This window comes from Nothoprocta perdicaria, unplaced genomic scaffold (assembly GCF_003342845.1).
Source record: "Nothoprocta perdicaria isolate Ctin4 unplaced genomic scaffold, notPer1 scaffold_24, whole genome shotgun sequence".
Lineage (NCBI taxonomy): Eukaryota > Metazoa > Chordata > Aves > Tinamiformes > Tinamidae > Nothoprocta > Nothoprocta perdicaria.
In genome coordinates this window covers 3,483,368-3,494,354 of record NW_020455466.1, presented here as the reverse complement: position 1 = coordinate 3,494,354, position 10,987 = coordinate 3,483,368, and the positions used below count along the sequence as shown (strand labels likewise).

At 40.9% G+C, this 10,987-nt stretch overlaps 1 protein-coding gene across 2 annotated transcripts in view; it reads right to left on the bottom strand.

Annotated features, from left to right (window-relative positions):
- Nucleotides 1-2,918: 2,918 nt before the first annotated feature.
- ZNF516 (zinc finger protein 516) overlaps nucleotides 2,919-10,987 on the bottom strand; it is a 91,527-nt gene continuing 83,458 nt past the window's right edge. For both annotated transcript variants that reach the window (XM_026039776.1, XM_026039775.1), the window contains exons 4-6: nucleotides 10,817-10,921; nucleotides 9,829-9,896; nucleotides 2,919-2,995 (exon numbers count right to left, since the gene is read on the bottom strand). In XM_026039776.1, the coding sequence (XP_025895561.1) occupies nucleotides 2,936-2,995; nucleotides 9,829-9,896; nucleotides 10,817-10,921 (233 nt within the window). In that variant the 3' untranslated portion in view covers nucleotides 2,919-2,935. The remainder of the gene's footprint in view (nucleotides 2,996-9,828; nucleotides 9,897-10,816; nucleotides 10,922-10,987) is intronic.

Below are 10,987 nucleotides of genomic sequence, written 5' to 3'. Positions count from 1 at the left end.
CTTTTTAGCTATAATAAAAAGGACAAAAACAGAAAGAGAGAGAGATGGCAGATACACCGAAAATCTGCAGCGTAGATAATCAAACCCTTTATTGTCTAAGTTACATTAGACTTGCAATACCATAAAAACCTGTTAAGAAGAAGAAACAGTAGATTGGTAGAGGTAGTAGAAAGTCCCTGTAACAGTCATAAAAGGGCTTTACAGGAGTGTGTCATGCCAAAAAATTATCACGTTGTTTAAAAGAGCTGATCAAAGCCCATTGACTAAATAAATAAGGAACACAACTCATTTTAAATACTATGGCCTAACTAAAATAACAAATCAATAAGATACAATGAGAAAGAAGAAAAAAGAAATCATGGGATTCATTTCTGAAAACAGCTGGTCTTTAAGGTTGGCTTTCCCCCACCCACTCTTATTTCTTGTTTAATTAACTGAAAATCTCATTTCYGTGCTATACACAGCATATAATTATTTAAACTGATTTCCCCTACTGTTGTTCTTCATGTAGCTAAATTATGATTGTAAACTTTGCTGATTAGTACCCTGGCAATGGCAGTGACAGCACTAGCTTCTCTGTCAGATATTCTGGAAAAAAAAAAAGCTCCAAAAAGCAGCTTTTGGCTTCAAATATTAACCGATTTTCTAAAATATCCTAAGAAAAAAAAACAGAGTTTTTTTTTTTAAAAAAAGGAGAAATTACAAATGTACACTACACTTGAATGCCATTTTGGGTACAGAAGAGTTTTTAATAACTAAAACACAAACAAATAGGCTAAGCAACTAGCTTTTGTGCATTCCTGAACTCTTGCCTTTACTTCCGCTCAAGGAAAATATGACTCAGAAAAGCAACAAAACAAAAACAAAAAAACAAAAAGAAAAAGCTAGTGCAAACCCCAAATAATGATCAATCATAAGCAACACAGCAAAATATTTCTTTTTCTCCTTTTTTTTTTTTTTTTTTTTGGTGTACAATGGAATGTGTCTATGCGACCTCCCTCAAAATAACTTCACAAAACAGTTAATTACAGTCACTCGTAAGTATTTGCACAGACATTCCTAACTACACCAGGATTTACAGAGAATTCTGGTAGAAATCTGGTGTAATAGCATAAGGAAAAGCTAGTAAAAAAATACATAGAAAGTTAAATTGCATTGCTGCAAGTGTTGCAAAGTAATAAAAATTGTCAAGTAATTTAAAACAAGTAACAAGTTCTATCCTGAATTAATCACTGACTAGATTTTTTTTTAAAAAACACCCCCCCAACTGTTAGAACAGAAAGATCACGCTTTTTTATTAAAACAAATCTTTGTGTAAGAAGCCCATTTCTACAAAAACAGCACTATTTAATTTCTGTATTAAGTAAACTGTTGCTCTCACCTGTATTAAAGGTTAGCATCATTTCTGTACATGTAAAATTATTGCTTTTTTGAAAAATATATTTAGCATGCTAGGGTTTTTAATCCATTTCCTGCCTTTACAAAATGTTACATTTAAAAAAAAAACTAGTAAAGCTTTTGCAAAAATTTTCACAGAACATTTTCTTTCAAGGCAGCAGGTAACTTTTGATAATGCATAAAATTATATGTGCAAAATCTGAAACTCTCAGAAATATTACCATCACACATAGTGTCACAGCAATAAGAAAAGAAAATATTTATATCTGTGGAATACATTTTTAATTGCTTACACTGCACGGTTTAACAACCTGTTATGTGCCACAACCCCACCTTGAAAACTTGCAGTTAGAGAGTTACTGTAGAAGAGGTATATAAAGCTTTCTTTTTTTTTTTGCCTTTTTTTTCCCCCCCAAACACCACCAGTGATCACCAAGTACAAGACATGACACATTATAGGAACATTAACCTGCCACCACAAAAGAAGTTACTCGTCTTTCTGAGAACATCACCAGGCCCAGAGAGGATCGGCAGCCAAGTGAGATGCCGAAGCTTGTGGTACCTCAAGGGCCCAGGTCTGCCTGAACTTGTTCAGTGACTCCTTTTTCTGCTATAAACATCCAGATCAGCTGGACATTTAAACAGCTGAGCAGTATTTTTTGATGTTTTCTCCACGTGAAGACTTCCTTTGTGATCAGGTCGAAGAAAGTAGCCCTGTTACGAAAAAGGTCCTGAGAGTAAAACACAGAAGCCTGTTTTTCTTAGTGTTCAACTAGCTGTTCTTTTCCAAAGCAGAAGAGAAGCTTTGCCGTGGAAGTGTTTCCATTTCCATATTCACATACTATTAATGGTGAGCAGTCAAGAACAAGAGCACTAGAAATGCAAGTGGTCCCCAAACTGTAATGAAACAAACCATTGCAGAAATGACGGTCTTTCTCTCCTTAGTCCCTTTAATCCTTCATCAAGCATTGCTTTTTCAGCACCGAATGCCACCTTTTCCCCACAACCCCCCGTTCTTCCTCTATTTTTTTATTTTTTAATTTGCTTTTCAGCGTGACAGGCAGTGGCAGTTTCATTAATTAATACTTCTCCGGCCCTCGAATCCACCGCTGTTTTTCCAATGTATCAAATAGTCATTGCGAGCATCAGGGAGGTTTTTGTTACAGTGCTTAACTTCTTCATGCTGTCCAAATCACATAAAGTTTAATTTTTCCAGTGTCTCAAACTTCTCTTGATTAATATAGATGCCTCGCGCTGCCACAGTGCTTGCCAACTCCACTGTTTATTATAAAGGAAATAAGGAACCAGGGGACTGATTAGTACGTCAATTTATATATATCTTGCGTAGCATCTTCATTTATTTTAACGTGATTAACAGTGCAGAGGCAGTGCCCCTCCTGGCGGGGCACGGAGCGCTGCCGCCTGCGGTCCCACGGAGCGGCACGGGGGGAAGCGCCACGGACGCGGCTCCGGACGCGGCTCCGGAGCGCCGGGAGCGCCGACGGGGACCCGCCACCGCCGCTCCTGCGCCCCGGCCCTAGGTCCCCTTCCGCAGAGGCACCGTGTGGACGATGTCTGCGCTGGGATGGTCTCTCCCCTGCGAAAGAAAGCGAGCAGGAAAGATGATAAATAGGAGAGCTCTGGGTTTTTTTGGCCTCCTTTCCCTTTGCACCTCTGCTCCAAGCAACTCCCCTCCCCAGTCTCTTTGAGGCATTAGTCACCTTGTATCTTCCTTGTGTGTATTAATTGCACGTTAATTTTCACCCGACACACCACACAGATCATCCCGAGCATTATAAATATATATTTTTTAATAGTAATCTCCACCGAGAGCAAAGCAAAGCAGGCCCCTCTGAACTGCTGGAYGGACTGAAATAGCACGGAGTGGTGTGCGAAGGAGCAATTGTGCAAAGGTTACGAACGCTGAGGGAGGGAAGSAGGCCACGAGGCCTCCTGAGCACAGGGAAGGAGGCCTCCAAAAAAGCAGAATTCCGCGTTAGCCGAAAGGGATTCGTGACCAGATCACAGTCTTAAAAAGACTGAAGTTTGAGGCCACAGCGACAGCTAAAAGAAGAAACCCCCCAAATCTTGTGCAGGTCTATCAAAAGCTATGAAGCAGAGTTCCCCTCCCTGCCCCCATTCACTTGTCATCTTCCTTTTATTTTATTTATTTTTTTAGCCAATTTCCATGAATAATTACTGTGTTGAAAAACACAGAAGGGATATTCTAAAAATCAAGTGAAATTAAAGATAAAATCGTGAATAAGTGGGAGCCCTGCAGCTCCTGGGAGAGGCTTTAAAATGACATTTAGAACATCACTGTCGGAACAATGCAGTTTACAATCCTGATCCTAAAACAACATGGCAAGATTAATCTTACATAAATGCATTATCCTTAAGCTACAGTCTTGATGAAGTGAAACAGACCATTTTAAATTAATGCAACATAAAATACGGCGCCCATGTAAAATCCAAGCAAGCTGTGCCTATGGCAGCCCTAGAAACAGCTGAAGAAAGCCCAGATCTGGTTGACATAATGTATTAAGTGCATCTCTTTTGTTAATAGATTTAGAAAATTCCTAATTAAACCTGGCCCAAGATTCATGACATTTACCACTCAAAGTTTGCTTTAAGTCGGAAAGATTTGCAACAAAATTAAAGAAAAAAAAAGCCTCTGTACAGACCGCAGTATATTTGAAATGTAGCAAACAGTAACTGAATGAGAGATGTGATAAAACTTCCTTAGTTGGATGCTGAATTTCCTGCAGTAAACTCGGGAAGATGCTTTACATTTTTGCACGGCTGCGTCGCGCCTGAGAGACGGAGCTGCGATCCCGCGAGGGGACATTTGTCACCGCCACCTCCCTGCCGCCCGGCTCCGCGGGACACAGMCCCAGCGCCGGTTTCCTGGGAAGAAACGGGCGGAGGGACCGTCATCCCGCCAGGAAAGGCACCTGAGACTGGGCTGAGCAGACAGTGACCCCGGTGCTCCCTCGCATGCCTCTCCTCAGCATCTTCTCTGCTCCAAATGGGACCGGAATTTCATTTTCCAGCAGAAAACTGAAGCCTACTGCTGACCACCTGGCTTAAGAATACACGGGTGTGCAAGCCCACGTCTGAACCACCTTGCAGGCACCTGTACTGCTTTTCTTCCTGAAGTGAAAATTTACCACTTTGAAAAGCTGGTTTTCTTCATTTTAAGAATTTCAGTGGGGGTAAAAAAGAAAAAGCACAGCTGTTCTAGTAAATAAAACATAGTGCTCCCGTGCCAAAACTGCTTCCATGCTGAATTCTGGGGGATTTTACCAGTTAACTGGAAAAARGAAGGTTTCACTTAGAGCATTTTAATGTACTAGAAAAGGATTAACATGTGTCATTTAAATAAAGAGCAGTGACCAGCTTGGAGCACGGATACTTTCGTGGTTTACAGGCGAGGGGAAAAGGCTGGGACAAGAGCTAGAGCTGCTAGTCCTGTCCACAGTGCTCGTAACTAACACATATACAGTACCTACATATATATTGCTCAAACTCCAGGACAGCCGCCTCCAGGATGCCTTGATTGTTTGCATTGTAATCTCCATATGTATGAACGAGACAAATTAGGTTGCCATTTATTTGTTCATTATCTATTATTTTGATTAATGGAATTCTTGTTCTCAGAATAACTATTTAAAAATAACATTTGCAATAATGAGGACTGAACTATTAATCATGATCTTTAAAAGAAACTCGGCAAGAAAGTGGGGCAAGACGCTTCATATAAATAAGTGTCATAAACAGGACTTCTAACTGACAGTGTTAACATCTAAAAAAGCAAAAAAAAAATTCAAAACAACCAGAAACCAATGGTTTAAAAATCTTTTTACCATTTTTCCCTTCCTTCTTCYCTCTCTCCCCAGCTAGAGAAAAAGCCAGTACTGCAGCTGGACTACATGAACATTAAAGGTAATGGATGTCCTCAGCCTTCCCCCAAGCCGCTTCACAACCTGTATAGTGTCTTCCTGATGGTTCTTTGCAGTCTGTCTATTCCCTAAATTCTGACCATTTACATTCATGTWATCTCAGCACTGAACATTACAAAAATATTTTTGAATTTTTACTCTGAGGAGAATGAGGGCTTATGGCTCTGCTTCCTTAATGAAGATTGTATACAGCTCTCCTAACAAACTGTCCTGCTGTCTCTTTTCCGTGCAAGAGCTTCCAGAACTGCACCATTTACGTTCCATTTTCACCTAAAAACAGTGCCTCTACATTCTGATGTAAGAGCAGCTTCAGTCTGAGACACTCTGGATATCAATAGCTATTCTTCTGCGGGACTCTAGCTTTTAATTGCTAGAATTTTAATTAATTCCAAGTAAAAAGGTTTTTTTTTTTTTTTTTTTAAGAGGAAAAGGTTGGAAGTTTTGTTTTTTTCTGATTGTTTCACTTGTACAAGAAGTGTATCCAAACAGAAAACTCTTATTTCTTTGATTCCAGCACTGTAAATGGACTTCATCTACATATAATCCTAAGCGATGAGAAGTCATAAGCCTAAAACAAGAAGCTTTCACTTGTGCTAACCAGTAAATCACAGCCTTTTGAAAACCCCATCACTTGTCCTTTATAAACTTTAGAACACCTTGTTCAACACAGCAGAGAGAGAGGTTAAACCAATACTCCTGAAACAGGCCAAGTCTGCATGTTTCTAAAAACGTAACGCAAGGCACATGTGCCAGAAATTGCTACTGCTGCTGTTACCATTTTGCAGGAGCAGAGCACAGGGCTCTTCCCTGTGCCACTGGATGCACCTGGGAGTTTGGCTTCCAGCTGCAGTGCTGCAGAAGCAGGTAACTCCTCTGGGAATGGGGAATTCTGCTCCGTGGCTTTGAGATCCACGCAGTCACAGGGACCCTTCCAAAAAGGAGCCAGTGTTTGTCTTCTACAGCATAAGCAATTCAAGTGCTTCCAGAATTCATGCTTGCTAAATCAGGGCTTTGGATGCTACTTCGTGTATTCCAAATGAAGATACATATTCATTGYGGATAAGCAAGCTTAATTATGGATATATTGGGATATTTAGCATTTATAAAAATATTCAGAATATGCAGTACATCTACTATGGCACGATTTCAAGAGAATCTGCACGCCTCTGCACAGATTGTATTGACTTGGGGTATATAATGAGCATTTTTGTCCTTCAGAAATAGACTAAGAAATATTCTAGCGCTCAAAGGAAATGCATTTGATGGGAAGAGYTTTTTAAGAATATTCATGTGGAAGTAAGGGGAGGGTAGAAAATACCACTGTAAAGCAGATAACCATCTTATTTCCTTTTTTGTCTCCATTCCATTGATAATGACCATAAAACACAAAATACTTCAGTCTGTTGTTATATTATCAAAATTGGATGTGTAAAGTCTTCTTTACACACCCCTATATGTGGCCTAGCTTACAGTGCTGCTGAACACCTGCATCTCCTGCTGGTGGTTCATTGCCCTAAATTAGGCTTCCTATTTAGATATCTAAATATAGATTTAGCTGGCTCGTTTTTGAAAAAGCCTGATTATAGACCTTATTTTTAACACGTTGGATTTAAATTACTCTGTGAGAAAACAGCTGTATAACGTAGACTTGTAAGCTACTACGCCGGGGAATTTTAAAAGCTTTATCTGATGTTTTAATAAGGGAAACCTTTGGAGGAGACCTTCTCTTGACTGCTGAAGGAAATGGGGGAGCTGTGAAATACTAATGCTAATATTTTTACTCTTTAACAGACTACTCGAGGGAACATATTTTACCTGTAAGGAGGAAACATTATGCAAAGCAAATCACATCCACTTAATGTAAAAATACCCTTCATTCGAGAGCTACCAGCCGTGGTAGCTGCTGTTCCTTGCTGGGAGCGTGTGCGTGGCACTTGCGTTACTTGAACTGACTTTGCCCTGTAAACTCTCATGAAGAGACCTGTCCCCAATTAAGAAATGAAATGAAGACACGGAGTGACAACGTTTTAAGTGGGAAATAGTTATGTTACTAGAATGCTGCAGGCACTGTTCCCAGTGTGAGCTGATTTCTGTGCTGCTAAAGGCCCCTGCAGTTGCAGGGAGGAAGGAGAGCGTTCCCTTTGTAAGAGGTAGGGACTGTGCGGAGCCTTCTGGGGGAGCACAAAGCCTGTTTGCTACGGGAACAAGAAAAACAGCARCCGACTGAATAATTTTAATTGACACAGACACTGACAAACTGAGACAAAGGCTGAAATTAAAGGATGAACAAGACAAAGAGAGGAAACAATCTCTTGGATCCTACTGCAACTTCTGTGAAAGAAATGCTGATTGGCAAGAGAGGAAGCAATTCATGAACCTCCATCCAGGAGGCTGAGATTAAGGAGCTGCACTGAGAGATGTTGTGATTTAATCAAATTCTTTAAAGACACATTGACATGGCCTGAGACTGCAACAGCAAAGTAAGTTTGCTGTGGAAGAGGTTAGCCAATACATTCTGGCACAGTGGCAGTTTACAAAGACAAGATTATGAGGAAATTTATTGTGCAGTAATATAACCTGAATTATAAAAAGACTCCAACTGAGTTGTCACCTCTCTCTTTGGACAGATACGGCCATTTCAGAATTCTCTGGAAACCTTTTTCCAATTTTGACCTTACATTGTCTTTTAGAGGGCCAAAGCCCAAGAAATGTTTCACCTGCCATATCCTTTTACCGGGAAGGATGTCCTGGCACCATTTTATCCAATGTCCTATAAAGAGAGCTCTGTTTGATAGGACCAGTTGTAGTCTCACTCTCCAGTTCTCCAACTGTAGCATAATTCTCCTGGCAGTGCCCCACAAACACAAAACAAAGAGCCCCCACAAGAACAACTGAAGAGCTGTCTCACCTTTGCAATGCAGAAGTTGCATTTCAGTGGGAAAGGCCAGAAAATACTGACTCCACTCTACTAGCTCAGTTATGAAAACAAATTTAAAGGCAGGGCCTGAAGCTGCTTTTTCAGTAGGTAGCACTACCTTATTTGAAGAAGGAGGAAAAACACTGATATTATTTTTCTCAAGTTTCTCATGTAAATTCATTGTCATTAAAGGGGACACCCTGACAGCATAAAAGAAGGAAACTCCAGCACAGTCCAGGCAACAGCAGTACATCCCACCCCACTCTAGTCTGAAAAGCATCCTTGGAAAGAGGCAGGGTTCATAACAATTTAAGGTTTCACTCCCCTCGCTGTTGCTAACAAAAACACCTATTGACACGGGGTCTTGCAATTCTTTAAAAACTGGAAAGTAGGCTGGGACTCAAACTTATGCCACTCATGGTAAAGACCAGTCACACTCACTGCTTTAAGTCACAATAAATAACGAAGTCCCAGATGTTAAAGCTTCATAGAGAGAGTTGTAGGCCGCTCCTATGCCTCGATGCAACACTGGATATTCCTATGGGAAAGGTTGGGTCTCCTAAGTCATTTCAGGACATCCTAGGAGAAGCAGAAAGTAAAGCAGAGAGGCTGCTTGGAGTCTCTACGAAGGACAGAGCACACAAGCTGAGCAAGGCAGTGGCATCTGCACAAGATGCCTCAGGAGCAGCTCCCAGATCTCATGAAGGCTCARGCTTGGACTGGCACCAAGCTGCATTCTCTAAAGCATTGTCAAAATCATCTGCACTTGTTTAGTAAGAGACTGGAGCACAGGAGAAGTATGATAGTAAAAAAGTAATAAAAAAAAAACATGGATGAAAGGCAGAAAAGCAAGAGATACTTGAGGCACTCCAGAATGAAAGAAGGTACGGCCTAAAGAAGGTAGGGCCTAAAACCTCTCTGCCAAGTGGAAGACAGAGTGGGAAGGTCTATGTGATGACACTGGTCTCCAAAGACAGTAGGRCTACAAAATAAATTCAGTTTAATGGTTTTCTATGTAACAGCTTTGTCATGTATAATTCAGAGTGCTGAGAAGTGTTTGTCAAGATAGGAAGTGCTGTACATAGATACAGGAAAGCACACCACCACACAGAGTCAGAGAACTGACAGCTATGAGCCTTTCAAGACAAGCTACAGGGTATTACAATAGGAATACTCCTCAGAAAAACACAGACAAATGTTAATTGTATTGGTGCAGCACACAAGAGATGAGTTGTAAAAGTAAATTATTGCCAGAAATTCCTAAAATGCTATCTCACTGTTACGTATAATGTGCAGTTACCTTTCCCACCCACACCCCAGTAATCCACTAACATCTTTACCTAAACAGCAGTTACTTGGTCTACAATYAACTGTCTCTCTATATAAGACTTTGACAAAAGGCTTAAAATTTTTATGAGCTAGAAATCAAGCAACACTGTTATTTACACATTTGATATAAAATAGTCAGTGCTTTACTGATGAGTATCACAGAGCAACTTTTTCCCCGCTATCACATTAAAAAGCAAACACCCAATTAATTGTAAAACATACTTGTTTTGGGGCATCTGCGGAGGTGGTGTGAACTTCAGTACCTCGGAGTCCATTAGACTCAAATACCACTGTGGGAACAAGGGGGCTTGTTAGCAGATGAACATTCAAGCTTCGTTAGTGTGTGTACATTATTTGAGACCATTACAGATTAACCACGTTCAAAAAAAGACACCAGCTACTASCCTGTGGCCGGAAAATACCAATTTACCGTAACACTTACTGTAAGAGAGTGTGCTAATGGCAGCCTAGGGCCACTGCCCTTTTTAATTCAGACTTCGGTGCTGAAGAAAGCAATCACTGACAACATTAATTATCAGTGTATGTGTAAAGGGACCCTCTTCTTGCATTACTTACCATTTGGCCTCTGTCATTTTGCATCAGACTGGCTTATGTATGCATCATTCACACTTCTCAGGAAGAACCCGCTAGTCTCACTGTCTCATGTAATGCTCAGGAGGTATCTCCACACGGGTAGCTTTATCTTCCCACATTCCCAACAATTCACCACTCCCGGTTGGAGAAGGGTTGCTAGGGGCTTCAGATCTTTCTAACTGACCTGTCTGAGGGAAACCTAGTTTCCTACAAAAAACGTTCCTGTCAACAGCAAGGAGGAGGCAAAACAAAGCCTTATGTTCTGCTGAAAGGGGTACTTTGATTTCAATTTGTGCTGGTGGCAACAGAATTCATTAGCATATTCATTTCTGAGTAGCCTACTCTCTAATTAAAATAAAACATTTGCAAACAGACTTATCTTAAATGCATTGCAATTTTAGAGAGTTCAGGAAGGGAGGGGGAATCAGGTGAGTAATGTGTGGAGAACAAGGGCAATAGCCATAAAAATAAAGAACTCGCGCATGAGATTTAGGTATTGGAATTACTTAGCTTAACATGGGATGTAAATGTTAATTCCTAGCGTTTTATTAGCTGGGTCAGAAAGAAGGAATACAGGAARGAGAGAGAGAGAATAAGGAGGAGTGAGCAAAGCTACCTGCGTGAGACCTCTGGTGAGTCCTGAGGTGACTGGGCTGGTTAAAGCATTTCCCACATTCTCTGCAGACACAGTCTCCTTGGCGTGTTTGTGTCCTAAGCATCCCTGTAGTTGGGAGGGAGGGAGGGAAGGGAGGGAAAGCAGGGGGGTGGGGGGAGAGGAGAGAGGAAA